The 23,712-nt window shown below is 40.8% G+C and overlaps 2 protein-coding genes across 4 annotated transcripts in view; both read right to left on the reverse strand.

Moving 5' to 3' along the window:
* Positions 1-23,712, reverse strand: part of MBTPS2 (membrane bound transcription factor peptidase, site 2) — a 60,208-nt gene that overhangs the window by 25,436 nt on the left and 11,060 nt on the right. For all 3 annotated transcript variants that reach the window (XM_066249354.1, XM_066249356.1, XM_066249355.1), the window contains 4 exons: positions 23,263-23,411; positions 20,413-20,644; positions 13,043-13,146; positions 9,934-10,061 (listed from right to left, as the gene is read on the reverse strand). In XM_066249354.1, coding sequence (XP_066105451.1) covers positions 9,934-10,061; positions 13,043-13,146; positions 20,413-20,644; positions 23,263-23,411 — 613 coding nt within the window. The remainder of the gene's footprint in view (positions 1-9,933; positions 10,062-13,042; positions 13,147-20,412; positions 20,645-23,262; positions 23,412-23,712) is intronic.
* On the reverse strand, positions 3,677-5,380 carry YY2 (YY2 transcription factor). The gene has a single exon (XM_066249935.1). It carries the CDS (start codon positions 5,378-5,380, stop codon positions 3,677-3,679), a length of 1,704 nt encoding a protein of 567 aa, XP_066106032.1.

Here is a 23,712-nt window from a genome sequence, read left to right on the forward strand (position 1 = left end):
ATTCATTCATTTATTTATTTTAGAGACAGAGAGAGAAAGAGAGTCAGAAAGAGGGATAGATAGGGACAGACAGGAACGGAGAGATGAGAAGCACCAATCATTAGTTTTTTATCATGACACCTTAGTTGTTCATTGATTGCTTTCTTATATGTGCACTGACCGTGGGCCTTCAGCAGCCTGAGTAACCCCTTGCTCGAGCCAGCGACCTTGGGCTCAAGCCGGTGAGCTTTTGCTCAAACCAGATGAGCACGCGCTTAAGCTGGCGATCTCGGGGTCTCAAACCTGGGTCTTCCACATCCCAGTCCGACGCTCTATCCACTGCGCCACCGACTGGTCAGGCAGTTCTTTTATTTTCTTTAAAAAAATTTTAATTTATTGATTTTAGAGAGAGGAAGAGGATAAAGAGAGAGGGCCATCAATCTGTTCCTGTATGTGCCCTGACTGGGGATCGAACCAGCAACTTTCGTGCTTGGGCTGACATTCAATTAACTGAGCTCTCCAGCTGGGGCTGGCAGATAGTTCTTTCTTTTAAAGCCACCAAAGGTGGCCCTGGCCTGAGAGCTCAGTTGGCTAGAGCAGTGTCCCAAAGCACAGAGGTTGCGGGTCCGATTCCCTGTCAGGACACATACAGGAACAGATAGATGTTCCTGGATTTTTTTCTCTCCTTTCCTCTCTCTCGAAAATCAATTAAATATATTTTTCTAATTTAAAAAACTCACCAAAGGTATCAAACTATTAAGAACTATATTTTGCTTTTACATTTATCGATTTTGGACTTTTCCCTTATCTGCACATTCATATCTATCCCATTACTTACATCCACTATAAAGTAAACCATTTTTTTAACATACTGATTTATAAGGTTCCCTACTTATGATCACTTACGCTGTTTTAACTTTTTCATATCATGCTGCAACAAACAGCTTTGCTCATATTGTTATGCATCTAATTAAATATGCATTTGTGAGGGCATGAAAAATTGCATAGAAATGGAACTGTTGGGTAAAAAGTATGTGCATTAAAATTGACCTCCCATGAGTGCATTAAGTTATGTTCTCATAATTGGCATCTTTCCCACCTTCTAAACACTGGATGTTATAATAATTTCAGACTTTGCCATCTGCTGGATGAAAAGTAAAACCTCTTTGTCTTTATTTATATTTCTTTACTTATGAGTGAGTTTGTACAATTTTCATGTTTATTAAAAGACTTTCTATTTCCTTTGAAAACTATTTCTATTCATTCCGTTTACATTTTTGGACGGGGCTGTTTCTTTGTTTTACTAATTTGTATATATTATTATTTGCAATATATACATTGAGGAATTTGGTCTTTTGTAAGAGGTATTATAATTTATTCCTCCAGTGTGTTGCTTGGCTTGGTTTATAATCCTACCCATGCAGACATTTTAAAATTTGGTGTGGACAAATTGCTCCTTTGTATTAAGCCTTTTCCAGTTCAAGTTTATAGAGAATACCTGTTTTCTTGTATTGCTTTTATAGCTTCATTAAAACTAAATAAATAAAGGAAAACAAATAACAGTACAGTTCTTTGACCTACTGGAATTTACTCTAAAGATGCTAATTTTGGAATGCAGCTATAATGCCGCCCCCCCCCCCCCCGCACCCTCCACCAAGTTGCTAGGCCCAACACAATTCCACAAAATAATCCATCCCCGCTTAGATTTGCCATCATTACCATGAGGTAAATTCAGCCTCCCCCCCTCACGCCAGGAATGAAACAGCCCACATGCTTATACCCTCTCACTAATTCTACCACCCAAACAACAGTCAGGGGGCATGCAGCAGCGCTGATTACTCAACTCTGGGCAACCTCCTATGTATTTTTTTTAAGATTTTATTTATTCATTATAGAGAGGGGAGAGAGAGAGAGAGAAGGGGGCAGGAGCAGAAAGCATCAACTCCCATATGTGCCTTGACCAGGCAAGCCCAGGGTTTTGAACCGGCAACCTCAGCGTTTCCAGGTTGACACTTTATCCACTGGGCCACCACAGGTCAGGCAACCTCCTATGTCTTGACAGGGATGTAACTGGTACCAGACCACCTCTCTAGATTCCGTACTTGCCCATACTGACTAAGAAGCAACAACGGTGGTTGAAAACATACATCTCCTTTATTTATACACTCTCTTGTACACTAATATACACACATCAAAGGAAGCCATTACAACTCTCACTTTCTCTAGAGCAGGGTTTCTTACTGTTGGCATTTTGGTGCAGAGAATTAGTTGTTGCATGGCACAGTGGATAGTGTTGATCTAGGACGCTGAGGTCGCCAGGCTTGAATCCCTGGGCTTGCCTGGTCAAGGCACATAGAGGAATGACTACTACAAATAGATGCTTCTCGCTTCTCCCCCTCTTTCTCTCTCCAAAAATCAATAAAAATAAAATCTAAAAGAAAATTAGTTGTTGTAGAGGCCGACTCATGCATGGCAAGATGTTTAGCAGCCTCCTTGGCCTCTACTCCCTAGATGCCAGTAGTATCCTCCCTATTTTCTAGCTATAGTATTAACATAAGTAAGTCTTCCTTTTTGCTTTCTTTAGAATAGGTATTTTATTTTTTGCCTTTTCTACTATATAAGGTATACATATCAAGTGTTAAAATAGTTAATATAGCCTGACCAGGCGGTGGCACAGTGGATAGAGCATTAACCTGGAATGCTGAGGATCCAAGTTTGAAACCCTGAAGTCGCCAGCTGGAAGCCCAAAGTTACTAGCTTGGGCCCAATGTTGCTGGCTTGAGCGAGACGTCACTGGCTTGGCTGGAGCCCCTGGATCAAGGCACATGTGACAAAACTATTAATGGACAATTAAGGTGCTGCAACAAGTTAATGTTTCTCATATCCCTTCCTGTCTGTCCCTTTCTCTCTTGCTTAAAAAACAAAAAGTCAATATATAGACAACACAACTACAATTGAGCACCACTCTAAGTGAAGAGGCAAAGAAATTACACTAAATAACACTACTTGGCAGTATTTGGGGAAAAGAAAGACTAAAAGATGTTTAAATTGACTAATACTATTAAACCCCACATACTATTTAATACTTCACATTCATAATTCAATGCAGCTAAAAGATAACTAAGCAAAAGGTGTTAATATCAAAGAACACAACCAGAATTAAGAGCAAACAAAACCTCTTTATTTCACATAAAGATACTTTATGTGTGCATATAACTATTTACTCTCTTAAACAAAACCTACAGCAAGCAAATTCATCAACCTTCCCCTCAAAAAACATAAAATTATGAAACATATCCCTAAAAGTATAAACATGAACACTTACAAAATACAGAACTTTTAAAATGTATAAATAGGCAAACTTGAATATGAAAAGTCCTATTTTTAGCACAGTTGCATAAAAACAGTCTTTTGATATGAAGTTCATGAATTATCCTCCTGTTGGGATCAAACTTTACAAACACACCATGTTTTTCAAATATTATAGAACAAGATAAAACACCTTAACAATGCAATGTCATGAATATATTTTTAAACTTTTTTCACTTTTTAACCTTTTACTATTCTATCATAACATCTTCACAATGAAACGACATATATTTAACCTTTTAAAACTTTTTACCCTTTAATTTTTATAACTAATTATCAAAATATGACCCTTACATAGGTAGGAATCACAAAAGCGTTTCTCTCCTATTTACTGGCTAGTTTTGCTCCTACCATGGGTAAAGATATGAGATTTTAGATTAGTCGACTGAGCAAACTTCCTATTACAACCACTGAACGGGCACGCATAGGGCTTGTCACCGGTATGGATTCGCACATGCGTGCGCAGATTGAAATCCAGGGAAAAGCATTTCCCACAGCCTTCGAAGGTGCACTGAAAGGGCTTCTCCCCGGAATGCACCAGATGATGACGTTTTAGTTTTGAGCTCTCCACAAAACCTTTGCCACATTCTGCACAGACGTGGGATTTCGGACCGTGGGTGTGCAGGTGTTTTCTCATTGACGAAGGATCCCTGAACATCTTTTCACAGTGTGGATTAGCACAAGGTACAGGTCTTGGAATATCATCGCTGGGTTTCTTTGGCTTCATTCTAGTAAACTCTGCCAGCTGTTTCGGATCTGATAGGTCAATGCCAGGTAGTCCTCCTGGAGGAAGTTTCTTTCCTGTCATGTACTCAAAATAATCAGGAGATGAGCCCTCTGAAGTGCCGTGGCCATCAGGCTCCGGGTTTCCTGCACTGTCTGAGGCCCACCTGGGGACGGACAACTGCCGCCCCAGGGTTTGTCCACGCCTCAGCTTCTGCTCCCGCTTCCTGCGGCCTGCCTCCGCGCTCCTGCCTCGCGCCACCCCGGACTCCTCCTCGGACTCGGACTCGGCCTCGGAGTCAGAGTCAAAGTCAGAGTCTGTGTTGGAGTCGGAGTCGGAGTCGGAGTCCATGCTAGAGACTGTGCTAGAGTCTGAGTCTGTGTCGGAGCTGGTGCAGGTGGAGGAGCTAGTACTGGCGCTGGTCTCGGCCTTAACCGCGGCCCCGGCCCCGGCCTCCGCCCTAGCCTGGGCCTCCGCCTCAGCCCGGGCCTCCAACTCAGCCCGGGCCTCGGCCACCTCCTTGGGGTCGGTCCTAGCCGCGCCGCTGCTGGGGACTCGCTTACCGCCGGAGCTCCTGGGCCGGCTGCAGCTCCTCCTGCTGTAGCTCTGGGCCGCCGCGGTCAGCGAGGCCAGCGTCTGCCGGAACGCGAGCTCCTGCGCGTCTAGCTCAGCCAGCTGTTGGCCCTGGCAGCCGGCAGCCCGCGGGCCACTGGGCTCGCAGCAGTCCACCACTTCCTCGCGGGTCTGCACCATGATCGCCTCCTGGTCGTGATCCCCGGAGGCCGAGGTGATGAAGAGCGGCTCCAGCGCCAGCAGCGGCGAATCGAGGTGGCCACCGTGGACCCAATCACCGTGGATCCAATCGCCGGGAAGCTCCTCGAAGGCCCCCTGGAAGGTGGCCGCCGCTGTGGAGCGCACGGGCCCAGTCGGCAGAGGAGTATTCTCCACAGGATTGGCCTGCACGGCAACAGGCGCCGCAGGGGCGTTCTCCACCCGCATCTGCCGCAGGTCCATAAAGTCGGCAGGCACCTCCAAGCTCTCCATGGTCAGGCAGATCAAGTTGTCTGAGTCCATGGCTGAGCGTGTGAAGCAGCTTTCACTGCTGGGCGGAGCGTGGGTAGCGGAAGGTCGCGGAAAACAAACGCTGGGAAAAAGCGCGCGGGCGAGCCCGAGCTCCCGAAAAGAGCGCGAATGCCTGGGAATTGCGGGAGGTGCAATATACAAGGCGGCAAACGCGGAGCATTCTGGACATCCTGGCACCTGACGCATGCGCTTCCCTACACCCTGGCACGGGACGCAGGCGCACATCCACTCATATCCACGCACATTCCGACACACTCGCGTATGCTACCCCTCTCACCCACCGAGATATTGCTTTTTGAGTATTGATTCAGTAACTAGGCTCTTTACTGAATTTTTCTCTATTTCATATATTTTTATTTTATATACCCCCCAGGCATATAACAGAATCTGAGGATAAAATAAAAACCTAATGTTCATGCTATTTTCTCCTAATTGCACTGACCCACATTTACAGGCCATTTAATAGTATCAGTGATAGGTGATTGTGGAATTGCTTATCTTGTTCTTTAATAGGAATATTTCTAAGTGTTCTATCATTAGGATATATCCAGCTATTTCTACTTTTACTAAGGATTTTTGTTCTTTAGTCATTAATGGATGCTGAATTTTGTTAAATATTTATTTCAATATCTGCCAGAATATTTTCTCCCTAATGATTAATAATGTTTACCACATTCAAATATAGACTACCTAATGTTGAACCATCTTTGCTTTGTTTAGATACACCATGTGACTAGAGTTTTCTGATGCTTTTAAAAAAATATTTATCTCTGTTATATTGGCTTTTTAAAAAATCTCAGTATCTTTATGCGATCTGGAAAGTTTATACTAAATTGGAATTAAAAGGAAAAATCTTTTCCTTCAAAATTTGAAAAAATTCCACCTATGAAACTTTCAGAGGCATTCTTCATCAGCTAATTTCTTAATCTAACCCATTGTAATTAGCCCATGTATATATTTTTTTCTATGTTCTCTGGGGTTTATTTAGGCTAATTATTTTTAAAATAATCATCCAGAGACTTGAACTTTTTTTGCAGAGATGGACAAAGAACACTTTTAGAATTCTTTTCATTTTCTCTGTATTAGTTGTCATCTGATCGCTAGTTCTGTCTATAGAAGCTTTTCCCATTATTTAATCTTTTTTTTTCTTCAAAGAACTCGTAGGTTTAACAGTTGTTTTTCTTTTTTTCAATTTATTATTTTCTGCCTATATCCTTACTAACTATATCATTTCTTTTTTTTTCCTTTTTAGAGAGAGAGAGAGAAAGAAAGAGAGAGAGAGAGAGACAGCATCAAGTCATAGTTGCGGCACCTTAGTTCATTGATTGCGTTCTCATATGTACCTTGGTAGGGGTGTGGCTCCAGCTGAGCAAGTGACCCCTTGCTCAAGCCAGGGATTTTGAGCTCAAGGCAGTGACCATGCGGTCATATCTATGACTCCAAGCTCAAGCTGCTGAACTGGCCCTCAAGCTGGTGACCTTGAGGTCACCAGGGTTTTGTACTTGGGTCCTTAGCATCACAGGCCAACGCTCTATCCACTACACCACTGCCTGGTCAGGCCATTTCTTAACTATAGGGGGGCCCTCGGGTTACGACAGTCTTAACCTATATTTTGAGTTTACGATGCTCACTCCTATAAAAACTTTGAACTTGTTTGAGCATGGCAGAAGAATATGCAGTAATGTGGTGTATGAGTGAGGTTGTTGCTGTCACTCATTTTTTGTCATTTTTTTCTGTTGCTAAAGTACAGTGCACAGTAGTACAGTATACTTATGTCCCTTTCCTTTTTCTGTGGCTTAGTTGTGTTTTTATGTTCTAGATTATGATTGTACAACTGTGTTATGATAGGTAAGTGACTTAGACTAGGGCAGGCATAGCAAACATATAGCCCGTGTAATGAGTTTATGCGGCCCGCGATTAAATTTTTAATATTCTCCGCTACTTTACAATCTCAGCTACTCAGAAGTGGAAGCGTCTTTGAGTATTGGAAATCGAGATATTTAAGAAGATAGTGATATGCGGAAAATAATTCCGCATGTGACTAATCTAGAGTTAACTTCCAATAATTGGTTGGATGGATTCGCGATGCTTCTTTATTTTTTAAAAAAAAATCTATTATAAATTACAACTTCTGTACTCTATACGAACTGTTTGACGTTTAGCAGCAATGTGAAAGCCACATTCTTTTAGGTGGAGTTTGCCAGTGCGCACCCAAGATCAAACAATTTGTTATTTTTGTGGTCAAGTGTGCTGAATCAAGTGGCATTGTAGCACAGACAATAGCTGCAGTTGATAACTGAAAACATGTCCAGGCTGTTTGTAAAATGAAATAATTGTTTTATTTGTGATATAACCCCTTCAAGCTCATTCAATTAAATATTGTTTCAATTGATTGCGATACAGTTTGGACATTTATACGGTACATAATTATATTTTTATTAAAATGTTTTTATTAAAATAATGCTGTATATTAAAATTTTTTTTACTCACTTACACTTATCCATAAACAAATTACATAATAAAATTTTGTTTACTTAAACGAATCATTTTTGTATTTAACATTTTTTAATTTTAATATTTTGTCCAGCCCGTGAAAAGTTTTCTTTCTAATCTGGCCCGGGGGCAAAAACTGTTGGCCACGTCTGGGCTAGGGTGTGTTTCGACTCACACCAAAATTTACGGTATGTCACTGTCATAAGAATGGAATTGTGTCGTAACCCAAGGACCCCTTATATTTTAGTTTTTTTCTCATTTTTTTAAAATTTAAAAAATGTTTTTTCAATTCATTTTGGGGGGGGGAAGAGACGGAGACAAAGAGAGAGAGGGAGACAGAGAGATAGAGACAGAGAGGAGAGAGGAGTAGGAAGCTTGAACTCCCATATGTGCCTTGACCAAGCAAGCCAGGGGTTTTGAACTGATGACCTCAGAGTTCCAGGTCCACATTTTATTCACTGAGCCACCACAGGTCAGGCCTCACTTCTTTATTTGAAATCTTTCTCTTTTTTTTACAGAGACAGAGTCAGAGAGAGGGACAGATAGGGAGAGACAGGAACAGAGAGAGATGAGAAGCATCAATCATCGGTTTTTCACTGCAACACCTTAGTTGTTCATTGATTGCTTTCTTATATGTGCCTTGACCGTGGGCCTTTAGCAGACCAAGTAACCCCTTGCTCTAGCCAGAGACCTTGGGTTCAAGTTGGTGAGCTTTGCTCAAACCAGATGAGCCTGCGCTCAAGCTGGCGACCTTGGGGTCTCGAACCTGGGTCCTCTGCATCCCAGTCAAACACTCTATCCACTGCGCCACCACCTGGTCAGGCTTTATTTGAAATCTTACTTGATTTACTTTTAGTTCTTACTTCATTAATAACCGCGTAAGGCAGTAAATTTCGCTTTTAGCAAAACTTGACACATTAATTAGTTCATCATTATTATTTTAAATTTCATTATTATTTTTGAGTGCATTGCAATTATAGTTTTGAATGAAACTGGACAATTTTTATGTTTCATGAGCACTGGAAAAGAAATTGTGGTATAAAGTGTGACATATCTATTTTTACTTTATAAGAGCTTCGATGATCTGACTTTTTCATACCTATGTGCCATGTGTTGAGAGATACGAGTCTCTCTTATTAGACCTATTTTTTTCTTTGTGCTTTTCCCATTTTTGTTTTGATGGTTTGTTACTTGATACAGTAAACCAATAGCAAATTACATTTTCATTGCGGACTATATTCCATGATTACTAAGTGCCCCTTTGTCTCATTTAATACTTTTAGTCATACTTTCTATTCACGTGGTATGTTCTGTTCATTTTACTTTCAATCTTTTAAAAATTCTGTTGGTTTTATTGTTTTTAATGAAGAAACTAAAACGTAAATTATTTTGCTCTACTACTTTTGACTCGGATTTCTTTTTTAAGAGAGAGAGAGGCCCTGGCCGGTTGGCTCAGCGGTAGAGCGTCGGCCTAGCGTGCGGAGGACCCGGGTTCGATTCCCGGCCAGGGCACACAGGAGAAGCGCCCATTTGCTTCTCCACCCCTCCGCCGCGCCTTTCTCTCTGTCTCTCTCTTCCCCTCCAGCAGCCGAGGCTCCATTGGAGCAAAGATGGCCCGGGCGCTGGGGATGGCTCTGTGGCCTCTGCCTCAGGCGCTAGAGTGGCTCTGGTCGCAACATGGCGACACCCAGGATGGGCAGAGCATCGCCCCCTGGTGGGCAGAGCATTGCCCCCTGGTGGGCGTGCCGGGTGGATCCAGGTCGGGCGCATGCGGGAGTCTGTCTGACTGTTTCTCCTTGTTTCCAGCTTCAGAAAAATGCAAAAAAAAAAAAAAAAAGAGAGAGAGAGGGGGGACAGACAGGAAGGGAGAGATGAGAAGCATCAACTCATAGTTACGTCATCTTAGTTTTTCATTGATTGCTTTCTTATATGTGCCTTGAACGGGGGCTCCAGCCAAGACAATAACCCCTTGGCTCAAGCCAGCGACCTTGGGCTTCAAGCCCAAGACATGCAGTCATGTCTATGATTCCACACTCAAGCCAGCAACCCTGAGCTCAAGCTGGATGAGCCCTTGCTCGAGCCAGCAACCTCAAAGGTTTTGAACCTGAGTCCTCAGTGTCCCAGGCCGACACTATTTACCATGTCATCACTGGGTCAGGCTTGACTGAGATTCTTATAAACTGAATTTATCAACCATAAGATGAGATGCTTTCATTTGTGATGTGAGTACCTTCCAGAAAACCATTAACAACACATAAATGAATAAAAAAAATTAAGACTGTTACCTGCACAAAATATCCTTAGCTGCTGGACTGGTGATATAAGTTGCAGATGAGTGGTGAACAGATCAACAAATGCTCCAGGATAAATAATGAAGAGAAAAATCCCAAAGCCATTAAACCGAACTTGTTCCCTAAGAAATCACATAAGAAAAATGAATCGACTATTAGTATTGCATTTGTCAAAATAATAATGCATGTGATCTTAAAACTTCATACTGCATTTTGAATTCTTGCTTAAAAAGCAAGTTTCTGCCCTGGCCAACTGACTCAGTGGAGAAAGCATCAGCCTGCTGTGTGGATGTTCTGGGTTTGATCCCTGGTCAGGGCACACAAGAGAAGTGGCCACCTGCTTCTCTTCCCCTCCCTCTCCTCCTTCTTTCTCTCTTTCCCTCTCGCAGCCAGTGGCTCGATTGGTTTGAGCATTGGCCCCAGGCGCTGAGGATAGCTCAATTGATATGAGCATTGGCCCCAGACGGGTTGCTGGGTAGATCCTAGCTGGGACGCATGTAGGATTCTGTCTATCTCCTCTCCTCTCACTTAAAAAAAAAAGTTTCTCTGGACACTCAAAAAGTTATGCCTACATATATGATATATGATATATATATATATAATATATATATATCTCATAATTTTACAATAATGTACAGAGTTGGTAATATGTGAAATTGCAATTGCATTTTATAAAACAGAGCATTCTGAAATAGACATACAACTGCAAAATTTTTAAAAACCAACATGCTGAATAACTTTAAACTAGACACATATATAAGAAAAATCTAATATTTCTATGAGAAACATTTTTATGGTTTATTCTGAATTTTTATTTTCTGAGGACACAATATAAAAGAGTTCATGTAAATTATTAAACATTTATGTTTGCTACAGCTATTATAAATGAAGGTGTAAGTTTAAGTGTTATCCTATTAAATTAATGTTAAACTAAGTACAATAGTACAATTAAAAATGCATAATGCAGCCCTGGCTGGTTGGCTCAGTGGTAGAGCGTTGGCCCAGTGTGTGGATGTCCTGGGTTTGGCTTTTGGTCAGGCACACAGAAGTGACCATCTGCTTCTCCACCCCCCCTACTCCCCCACTTCTCTCTTTTCCTCCAGTAGCCATGGCTCAATTGGTTCAAGCACATCAGCCCCAGGCACTGAGGATGGCTCCATGGAGCTTTTGCCTCAGGTGCCAAAAATAGGCTGGTTGCAAGCAGCCTCAGATGGGCAGAGCATCGGCCCCAGATGGGGGTTGCTGGGTGGATCCTGGTCAGGGTACATATGGGAGTCTGTCTCTCTATCTCCCTTCCTCTCACTTGGAAAAAAAAGAAATAAAATGTATAATGCTCAGACTGTCCTTAGGAGAACTATCAATTCATTCTCTAAAAATGGATTTATACTTAATAGCTTCATAAGACCAAATAGATATTCTAAAAAAAGAGCATCGCCTAAATACAGTGTGTCCGTAAAGTCATGGTGCACTTTTGACCGGTCACAGGAAAGCAGCAAAAGACGATAGAAATGTGAAATCTGCACCAAATAAAAGGAAAACTCTCCCAGTTTCATACCTATTCAGTGCAGTTCGATGTGGGCTCACGCACAGATTTTTTAGGGCTCCTTAGGTAGCTATCCCGTATAGCCTCTACAGACTCGTCACTGACTGATGGCCTACCAGAACGGGGTTTCTCCACCAAACTGCCAGTTTCCTTCAACTGCTTATCCCACCGAGTAATGTTATTCCTATGTGGTGGCGCTTCGTTATAAACGCGCCGATATTCATGTTGCACTTTGGTCATGGATTTGAATTTAGCGAGCCACAGAACACACTGAACTTTCCTCTGTATCATCCACATCTCGAATGGCATGGCCGTGGGCTGCTCCACTGTATACACAGTGTTATGTCATCATCTGCACATGCGCACATGCTGCCACATCATCCTATAGAAACTGGGAGGGAGTTTTCCTTTTATTTGGTGCAGATTTCACATTTCGATCGTCTTTTGTTGCTTTCCTGTGACCGGTCAAAAGTGCACCATGACTTTACGGACACACTGTATATTGTGCTATCACTTAATACTAAATATATAAGATAACTTTAAAATTTGCTTTTTCTTGGCAGTTGTGATTTTGTAAAAAAAAAAAAAAATTACCCACATTATACTGTGAATTGTTAAACAGTTAACAATGCTTTTATACGTAAAACCCTAAGGGCTGCAGTGTTAAAAATGTGGAAGCAAAGATGAAAGAGATTGGAAAAAAAAACAGTAGCCACCCAATCAAACCACTACATGGCACACCTGTGTAACAGTATATGCTCTGTCAAGATGAGGGTTTATTGCCAGTCTATACACCCTTGTTCATAAGCAACAGGAAAGTAATGTGCAGTGATTAAATCTTGTCATCTAAAGCCTTTTATATGGAGCATACACTGAAGAGATAAAACACACTCCCATCAGTATGTGTGTTCCTTCCGGCAGTATCAGTGGGAGCGAAAGGGAATTGTGACTCACCTTTCTCCCATCATGATTTTATAGGTTTAGGAGCTTCAAAACCGTCAGGTATAATTATGATACCTTTTGGTAGTCATGACAAGAGGGCGAGATATTTGAAACAAGTCCCAGGTCTCAGCCTCCCTTATCCTCTACTTGGCTGTCTAGATAGGCTATGATATAATATTTGTTAACAGAACCAGAGCTTTCAGGGTTCTTGCTCTAGCTAGCAGAGGCCATGAGTAGAAGCAGGAAAGTATTTCAGCTAAGCCAAAGAAACTAATAAGAAGGCAGTGTAGAGGTTAGCATTCTGACCCAACGATGAATAGAAAGATTAGGTTTCAAGACTGGATGAAAATCTTGAAGCACCATGAAGATATAACCACATTGGCGGAGGGCAAAGGATAAAAAGACCAGACTATAGATATGCACGTAGCTATACCACATGTTAGCAGCATATTCATCAATATAGAAATCTCCTCTGCAAAAGGACGTTAAAATAATAATGGTGGCTATGCATTGGGTAATTTCCACAGAAAGAAAAGTATCATATGTAGCAGATCTTAGTAATAAAACTTCCTAGATGAGGAGGTTTATTTCTAGAAAGAAAAATGTAAACATCATTACCTAATAGCTGCTATCCCATGTCCAATTTCATGTACAACACCACTAATGAGGACTGCAGCGAAGAAGTAGGTCAGTTGGTTGACGGGTAAATTTATCCCAGGAACCTGTTCACAGACACAATGATAAATACACACTTGCGCACCAAGAGACCACGATGCTCACTCTGTATCAAAGTTTAAACTTCCAAGCTCAAAGTTCTATAAACTAAAAATAATGTGAGTATTAATGGTTCACTTTTTCATTTCTATCATAACAGAAGTAAAAACACCAGTCAGTTTTTCGAACTCGGCAGCTTTTGAATTAAGCACACCAATCTAAAGAGAACAGGAAACACCAGGTTAAAAAGTTGAAATTTTAGCTTCCTAAAGTCTTTACCACGGGAAAGAATTAGCCTGGCAAAGTGCCAGAGAGCAGGGACTGTTAAGTGACACTGAAGGAGCCAGCTGGAAGCCTGATGTGGGAATTCTTGTCACAAGTCCTAGTCCTTCCTCTACATTGTTATTGCAAGGTCCCAAGTACTTATGTGAGTAATATAGGATATCCCCACCCCCATCAATGAATTTCCTTTTAGTACTCTTCAAGCTCTATGAGAGTTGTTAACGGTAGTCTATAAAGTGCCTTGTTGGTGTGGAAGCACCATGCCCTCCATTTCTTTGATTCTGTCAGTTTGTCCAGTACATTGGTACTAGCAAAGTGATACATAAATATTATATTAAGATTGAAATTTAATGTAGAAGGTAAGGCATTTGGAATATAATACTTATTAAGGACCTGTGAAGAATCGAGTTGTCAGCCCTGGCCAGTTGGCTGTGGTAGAGCATCGGCCCAGCCTGTCGTTCTGGGTTCAATTCTTGGCTAGGGACACAGGAGCAGTGACCATCAGCTTCTCCTCCCCTCCCCCCCCCCCTCTCAACCCCCTCTTGCAGCCATGGCTTGAGTGAATTAGCCTTAGGCACTGAGAATGGTTCCAAGGCCTCTGTCTCAGGCACTAAAAAATGGCTTCGGTTGCAACGGAGCAACAGTCCCAGACGGGCAGAGCATTGCCCTCTAGTCGGCTGGCCGGGTGGATCCCAGATGGGGCGCATGTGAGATTCTGTCTTTCTGCCTCCCCTCCTCTCAATAAAATAAAATAAAAGAATCAAGAGTTGTCATGCAATCATGTGAGCCTAAGATGTTGTGCACACATATATCATTGCATACACAAGGGACGTTTGCTATTTAAGATGGTATGGAAAATTTTTTTCAGATACCCAAGAATCTGCTCATAAGACAAATACTCCCAAGTTATGTCATCTGTTAAGGAGAGCCTCTATAAATTAGGCTAAGTGGGGCATACCAGGCATCATCACTATTGATATACTGAGCACCTCTTTCTCACAGTGCAAGGTTAGGACCCTAATGGTATCCTTCTGGAGGAAATTCATTCTTTGTTATTAATTATTGTTTTAAGTTAATTATAAAATGTTTAAAGAAGGAAAACTTGAAACCTCAAAGAAAAATCGAAACCTGTAATCTTGCTCCCAGAACACAAAACAAAAAACCATTCTCAATGTTTTAATGCATAGCCTTCTAGTCTTTTCATGTACACATATTTTTATAAATTCTACTTTTATTATAAATGTGGTTTTGAAATCTGACCCTTTCACTTAGTTTCACAAACATCTTCCCATGAGTATTTTCTGATTCAACATGTTTTTAATAGCTGCATTGTATTATATGGAATAGATTGCTGGGCATTTGTTTTAAAAGTGTTTGTCCTGACCAGGCGGTGGCGCAGTGGATAGAGTGACGGACTGGGATGCCGAGGACCCAGGTTCGAAACCCCAAGGTCGCCAGCTTGAGCGTGGGCTCATCTGGTTTGAGCAAAAGCTCACCAGCTTGGACCCAAGGTCGCTGGCTCGAGCAAGGGGTTACTCGGTCTGCTGAAGGCCCACGGTCAAGGCACATATGAGAAAGCAATCAATGAACAACTAAGGTGTTGCAATGCGCAACGTAAAACTAATGATTGATGCTTCTCATCTCTCCGTTCCTGTCTGTCTGTCCCTGTCTATCCCTCTCCCTGACTCTCTCTCTGTCTCTGTAAAAAAACAAAAATAAAATAATCTTTAAAAAAAAGTGTCCGCTCTTATAAACATATTTAACACATACACTCAAATATTTTGTAAGGAATAAACTCTTAGACAAGCATGGTTGGTTCAGGTTCCAGAGAAATATCACTTGGGTTTGACATTCTGGCTTCATCACTAACTAGCTAAGTGACCTGGAGGAATTTTGATTATTCCTCTAGCACTTCAATATCCTCATTATTAAGGAGAAATTAACTGCATTTATATGAAAGGGCCATGCTGAGGATTACAGGAGAACACTTGTCCAATATTTACTATTTTGCCTCACAGATAGGGTAACAAATGCTATCATTACACAAAATTTAAAGGACTTTGATTTGATACCCATCAAACTGTTCTCTAACAGCAGACCCAGGCATAAAATTTGGGCAAGCTCGTTTTATTTAAATCTGCAATTTCAGAGAAATAAAAAGCATCCCACTGTTCAATTTCTTTTTCTTTGATCATTATTAAAGCTGAACTTTCCCCTACTTTTGACCACTGAGAGGACCGATAGCTCTTTTGAGGGTAGTCCACTTGTGACTTGTCTGTTTTTTTCTTAGAGTGCTCATATTTTTCTTTTTAAAAATTTTTAAAGATTTTTTACTTATTACTTTAGAAAGAGGACAGAGAGAAAGGGAAGTGGTTTGAGTGGGAAGCATCGATTTGCAATAGGTGCTTCTCGTATGTCTTGACTGGGCAAGCCCGGGGTTTCAAACCGGTGACCTCAGCGTCCAGGTCAAGCATCCAGCTCAGCGTTATAGCATCTGTGCCACCACAGGTGAGGCTCACATTTTTTAAAATCTGTAATATCACTTCAAATATCAATTATCAGTCTTCCTGTAATACATGTCACAAATGTATTCCCAAGGTTTTTTTTTGCCTTTTAATTTTATTTTGCTTTTCGTTTTTTGATATATAAAATTTTTATGCTGTCAAATCTATCAATATTCATGGTTTCTGCCTTTAGTTTTATGCTTACATCTTCCTCATTCTGTGTTCATATAAACAGAAACCTGTTTTTTTTCTTTAAAGGTCTTAGGATTTCATGCTTTAATTTTAATTAACTGGAATTTATTTTGTGCACAGCAGAAGAATTTCACTTTTAAGTCCCCTTTAGTAACAGAAGAAGAGATTCAAACCATGCTGCTAGGACAGCTTTCTAAATTCATTTGTAATTCCAAGTTTCCTTTCCCTAGTTTTTGTAATCATCACTTTTAGTCTATATATAATATTTCATTTAATGGCAATCTCATAATTTAACTGCTTATAAATTGCATATTGTGGTTGGTTCCAATTCTTCGTAAGAAAAAATAACGTTAGGAACAAGAGCTTCATTAACAGGTTTTTTTCTGTATTTGAGAACCTTTATAATGCTCACTCTGTAAGGTTCTCTTTATGCAGACTGTACTAAGCAGCTCCTTTTAGGAATATCAGCGTATGTTTCTACATGCCAGCTCTCCTCCCAGGCTGCTAGGTGTCTTTCTGACCAGATTCACAGTCTCCTTTTCTCTGACCTCTCTCTGTTTATGTACGTAGGATTAATCTCCATATATTCCCTCTATATCATAAAGTATTCCTGGTTACTTTACAAATAAATGAGCAGGCTTGACCCAATAGGACAGTGATTATCAATCATAAGGGCACACTGGTGTATCGCAAGAATTTTTAAAACATGCAAAACCTGACTATTTAGTCAGGGGCCCTCAGCTCCTTTCCCTTAGATTAAAAAAAAAAAAGACAACAGACAATAGCCATCTGGTATGAATGCCCTGTCTTGAACCATAAGTATATAAGTCACATAATAGAGTTGCATCTATATTGGTCATGTCACATAAGGCTGTGTCTGATTGGTTAATTCTTGGTACCAGAAATCCTTATATACAAATATAGGCACCTGATGTTTATAAATTTTTTTAACAACTTATCTCTGATTTGTTTTTAAATTCTTTTCTTAAGCATTTTAATGTTATTTATTTTGTGACAGAGACAGAGAAAGGGACAGGCAGAAAGGGAGAGAGATGAGAAGCATCAATTCTTTGGTGCAGCACCCCAGCTGCTCTTCAGTTGCTTTCTCCTATGTGCCTTGACCGGGGGGCTACAGCAGACCGAGTGACCCCTTGCTCGAGCCAGTGACCTTGGGCTCAAGCTGGCGACCTCAGGGTCTCAAACCTGGGTTCTCTGCATCCCAGTCCAATGCTCTATTCACTGCGCCACCACCCGGTCAGGCTGTTTATAAATTTTTATTTTTTCTTTATTCATTTTAGAGAGGTGAGGGGGGGGCAGAGCGAGAGAGAAGGGCAGGGGGAGGAGCAGGAAGCATCAACTCCCATATGTGCCTTGACCAGGCAAGCCCAGGGTTTTGAACTGGTGACCTAAGCATTCCAGGTTGACACTTTATCCACTGTGCCACCACAGGTCAGGCTAGGCACCTGATTTTTTAAAAAGTCACTGGAGCAAAGAGTAGGCAATTACTAGTACTTATTGTTTTTGTAAATCAATCAAAGTTATACCTATTTTTTGTCAGATAGGCAAAAAATATATTCTTTGGTGTGCTGCAGAACTTTAGTAATTACATAGTTTATATGTGCCATGAGATGAAAAACATTGAAAATCGCTGCAAGAAGGCATTGGTTCTTTCTATTTTACAGATGTAAGAATGAGATAAGGTAAGGATTTGAGCATGACTGTACCAACAGATGGTAGGTCTTATTTGCTGGCAACAGTATGAGACTGCCCATCTGTCTTGGCCATGATCACACAGGGTATTAGATGTACTAGAATACTGATCTCTCAACAACAGAGTGCCAAGTTTTGAGAAATTAATACTGAACAAGACTGTAGGGAACTACAGAGTAAAGAGAAAAGTAGGTTCTCTAAGCTACTAGAGCTCATTTCAAAGTCAGGAGATAGTAACATCCTTAAATGTATACAGAAACATGTACAGCGGACTGCAGGGGGCAGCTGACTTCTTGGTGCTTCCAAAGCGTGACTCTCCTAACACAGTCAGTATGTTTGTGAGCTCTATAAATACACTGATAAGCAAAAAGGAGAAATAATTTCTTCTTTGCACATTCTCCCATTCTAATCCATCAGGCAGACGGGACACTGTTCAACTGATCATGTTTCCTCCAAATCTGTTTCTCTACTGTCCCCTTTATTGGCAAACAATAACTAATTCAATAGCCTGACTTATCATAAACTCTTCCTTATTCCTCGAGCCTCACATTCAGTTAACCGACAAGGCCTGAGAATTCCAATCCAAAAGATCCCTTCAATTTACCCCCTTCTTTCTTTTTACCATTGATTTAGTTTAGATCTTTATCACTTCCACCGTGAATTGTTCCAGCTGCCCTCTTACATGGTCTCCCCATCTTACATGTTACCCTACTTTGGTTCATTTTGTATAGATCTGTTATCTACAGGTAAAATCAGAACTTAGAATGGCCCTCCATAACCCAGACCCTATCTGTAGCTCCCATCTTGTCTCCGGGACCATATACCTTCCACTATCTGCCTCCTAGTCACAGGTCAAAGTTACTGTACAGTGGCTTCAAGTATTGCTTTCTCTTAAGGAAGTAGAGTGTAATGCCCCTGAGGTCAGTGGTGGATGAGTGACAGACCCTCCCTCCAATTTACTAGCTGTGACCACAGGCAAGTGATTGAATATCTCTGTGCCTTGGTTTTCTCATCTGGGAATCACTTCCAGATTGTTGCAAGAATAAAATAAAATGGGCAAAAACCCCTCACACAACAGCACCATATGTTAACTAGGTTTTATTTTTACCATTATGATTTCCTTCACCTTTCCATGTTACGTGATTCCCTATGTCACTGGGAGGCTCAAGTGCCACCTTCCTCTCCAGGCTACGCGGACTCTCCTCAGCCTTCCCCGGAAGCACTCCTCTGCACTGTCCCCAGTGCCAGGCACCCCTTAGCATGCCTTCCCTATGTCACTGGGATGTTCAAGTGCCACCTTCCTTGCCAGGCTATGTGGACTCTCCTCAGCCTTCCCCCGAAGCACTCCTTTGCGCTGTCCCCAGTGCCAGGCACCCCTTAGCACGCCTTCCCTATGTCACTGGGATGTTCAAGTGCCACCTTCCTTGCCAGGCTACGCGGACTCTCCTCAGCCTTCCCCCGAAGCACTCCTCTGCGCTGTCCCCAGTGCCAGGCACCCCTTAGCACGCCTTCTCTGTTCCCACAGCACCTGATGCTCCGTCCTACTCTAAAACGACCAGAGCAGCTCTTTCTCTCCACTAAAACATCCACGATGGCTAGGAATGGATTTTGTTCCCTGTACAAGCAGGACTCAACACAGGCCCAATAGGCAGAATATACTCATTCAATGTCTGCTGAAGAAACAGTCATCTCTTCTGCGGACTCACCTGGAGAGTCCTTTTACACTCTAAGAAAGAGCTATTACCATAGGAGAGACTCTTTATCATTCTCTACCATGATTTTGAAATTTTCCCACAGTGACCCAGCTGATAGTAGAGGCCACAGAGAGTTAAAAAAAATATGTGTCACTTAACGCTTAAATAGTCTACTCCATTAATAAGAATATGATTAAAAACATAACATCCATGACTAATGGGAATAAAAACTATAAATATAAAAAAATCTAAAATAAAAGTTAGCCAATGGTAAAATACCCTTCCAAACTCTGGAGATATGAATTGATAAGGTATAATATGTGATTTAAAATGAAAATTATTATAAATAATTCACAAAGGAGTATAACTCAGCACATTATTCTTTACATCAAAATATCAGTGACCTTTCAAAAAGATCTTATACCTTTAATTAAAAGGATATTATTGGTTAGAATATGAAAGCCATGTAGAGGAAAGGGGAAGAGAACACTTTGCATAGGATGAAAATGAAATTTACGCATTATAGAGCCCTTAAGTCATGATGCTTACTCCTTTATAACAATCATTTAACATCTCAAAAACCCATGTAATTGTCGACAGTCTAAACGTCCAAATAATGATCATTTGTTCTATTATTACTATTACTGCTACTGCTATGACTACATATTGCAACAATTCCATGCTATATTCTTACTCACATTTTTGTGTAAACTGGTAATTTGAGAAATCATGAAACTGTTCATTTTTTTCATATTTATATTATGGATAGGAATTATGCTATCCAAAAAAACTAAGTTATATATATATATATATATTATATATATATAATATATATATAATATATATATATATATGTTTCAACAGTTACTTAAGGCAAAAAGAAGGCACTTACCACAACTTGTAGCACTTGTTCATTGTGAAGTGAGGAGGAAGAGGAGGAAGAGGAAGAGGAGGAGGAAGAAGAAGAAGAGGAGGAAGAAGAGGAAGAGGAGGAAGAGGAGGAAGAAGAATAAGAAGTAGAAGAGTCAGCCATCATTTGTGCTAAAGTTTGCATCAGTGTTTTTCCCAGGAGAAAAAAAGAGCTAAACATGGCAATTACGCCAAAAACCATTCCAAAATTGAACCTGTTAAAAGGAAAAAAATTGCATAAATGTACAATTCCTCATAATTCATGGACTAAACAAATTCATCGACCAGCCACATTTCAAAGCTTCAAAATGTGTACAAATTCCAATACCTCATCCCCTTTCTCTTAGCTGAACTTCAGATCTGTAACTAAAGCACAGGCACTAGTTTCTTTAAGCCATTCTAATAACTTACAATTCTCTCATAACCGAAGAGGCTAAAGATTCTAACCGATAAAGAGTTTGTTTCCACTGTCTTTTGCTCATTTACATAGCACTGTTTTCATCTGGTTCTCATATTGTTATGAAAGTTCTTTTGACATTAGAGACATCCATTCTTTTCATTGACTGATTCTGTCACTTGCACCCTGTTTTAGTATTTGAGCTTAAATACTAACACGGTAAAATTTAATGATAGGTTTTTACTTTTACTGTTTAAATCAGGGGTCCCCAAACTATAGCCCATGAGCCGCATGCAGCCCCGAGGCCATTTATCCACCCCCGCCGCACTTCCAGAAGGGTCGCCTCTTTCATTGGTGGTCAGTGAGAGGAGCACAGTTCCCATTGAAATACTGGTCAGTTTGTTGATTTAAATTTACTTGTTCTTTATTTTAAATATTGTATTTGTTCCTGTTTTGTTTTTTTACTTTAAAATAAGATATGTGCACTGTGCATAGGGATTTGTTCATAGCTTTTTTTGTAGTCCGGCCCTCCAACGGTCTGAGGGACAGTGAACTGGCCCCTGTGTAAAAAGTTTGGGGACCTCTGGTTTAAATAATTAGAAGTTACCTTTCTAACTATTATAGTTTCTAAGTTTTTGATAAGTTTTTCAAGGAACTTGTTCATTTCACCTAAATTGTCAAATTCATAAGCACAGAATTGTTCACAATAGTTTCGTTTTTAAAAAGGTCTGTGGAATCTATACTGACGTTCCCTTTTTCAATTCTGATCTTTAGTTATAAGTGTTCTCTTTTTCTTGATCAGTTATGGTAGGGGTTTATTAACTATTAATCTTTTCAAAGAAGCAACTTTTGGCTTTGCCGATTTCCTCTACTATGTACTTTCTTTTCTTCTTTTAAGATTTTAAATCTTTATTTATTTTAATTATTTTTTTAAAGTGAGAGGAGGGGAGACAGTGAGGCAGACTCCTGCATATATCCTGATGAGGATTTACCTGGCAACCCCATCTAGGGCACATGCTTGGGAACTGGACTATTTTTAGTGTCTGAGGCTGATGCACTCCCAATAGCAGTATCTTCAGTGCCTGAGGCCAATTCTCAAATCAATCGAGCCTGGCTGCAGGAGAGAAAGGGGGGGGGGCGTGAAGCAGATGGGCGCTTCTGCTGTGTGCCCTGACTGGGAATTGAACCTGGGATGTCCATATGCCAGGCTGACACTCCATCCACTGAGCAACCAGCCAGGGCCTTAAATGTTTATATGTATTGATTTTAGAGACAGAGGAAAGGAGAGAGAGAGAGAGAGAGAGAGAGAGAGAGAGAGAGAGAGGAACAACCTGCTCCTGTAAGTGCCCTGAGCAGGGACTGAACCAGCAACCCCTGCACCTTGGGATGATGCTCTAACAACTGAGCTATCAAGCCACTAGGTACTTTCAATATTTCCCTGACTTCTGCTCTTGATTATTTCCTGCTTTTCATTTCCTTTGCTTTGATTTTCTGATGCATTTACCACTTTTTGATGACCTGACTATTTACATTTAGTTCTACTCCATTTGGAGCTACACTTTTTAACAAAAAGGAATTTAGACAAAAGCCTCCTAGCAGGGGTCTTCAAACTTTTTATAAAACCACCCACTTTTGCAGTGCTGGTAGACCTGGTCCCTACCGCGCAACCAAACAGCGCTGCGATTGGCCCACCGTGAAAGCTGGACCACCCACTAGTGGGCGGTAGGGACCAGGTTGACCAGCACTGCAAAAGTGGGCGGTTTTTATAAAAAGTTTGACGACCCCTGCTAGGGTCCTCAGAGATCATCATAACACCCTAAACATAAAGGACATAAACTCCTTGATTTAAAAAAAGTTAAACTAAATGGGCACACCTGGAATTTCATGGGGGCTCCAGGACCACAACGCTGCAATCTGGCTAGCCATTTTACCACTTGGTTTGTGCATATGCCTTATTGTTTGTTACATATTTTAAAAACCCTTCCCCTGAAGGAGTATCACAAAAGAAGTCTAAGGGAAAACCTGCAGACTTTTAGGCACCCCATGTGTCCCAGGACCCTCATTCCTCCTGTGTGATGATGGGGGCGAGAATTCTCCAGGATTATTTTCCTGATGAAAAAGGCTCTGTATGTTTTGCCTTTCTATTAGTGTATAATGTACAGAATAAAGTGCACAAGCCTGAAGTGTACAGCTCACTGAAAATTTACATATATGCATGCATGGATCTATCATCCAGATTAAGATACAGAACCTTGATATTTAATGTATGCAAAAGCACAATGATGCAGTTCCATGTTCTATAAAACCAGAAAGTTTTTATACTGTCAACATCTTAAATCTCAGTAAATTGAAAAAATGATCGGAACAGTTCAGTTAACAAGCATTTGTCCTGATCACAACGACTAATTTAAACCAAAAAGAGAAAATGAAGCATACCACTGATAAAGCATCCGCGCTTTCCGCCGTCCCCAACTGTAAAAGGCACGATTGAAAACAGCAGTTTGCCATCTGATGTGAAAAGGGGAGATGCTCAATCCGTTGTTTTCCAGCCAGTCTTCATAAGAATGTTTAAAATATACAGATGACTAAGAGAGAACGAAAAGTTCCGCACCATTTAATTTTGAAGAATAATTTATAACGTTTAAGAAAATAAAAAATTAGTATTTTTCCATAGGAAAGCACGACACTCACTGACCAAATATTTATAATTTTAAAGCTACATGTTCATTCCTCAGGATATGAAAGTAAAGGCCTCAGACTAGCTGGTCTGCTGAAGTCAGGGTCTGGCAAACTATGGCCCATGGGCCAAATCCAGCTTATAGCCTGTTTTTGTACTACCTATGAGCTAAGAATGGTTTTGATTTTCAAGAGACTGTAAAAAGACAA

This window comes from Saccopteryx bilineata, chromosome X (genome assembly GCF_036850765.1).
Source record: "Saccopteryx bilineata isolate mSacBil1 chromosome X, mSacBil1_pri_phased_curated, whole genome shotgun sequence".
NCBI classification, from domain to species: Eukaryota; Metazoa; Chordata; class Mammalia; order Chiroptera; family Emballonuridae; genus Saccopteryx; species Saccopteryx bilineata.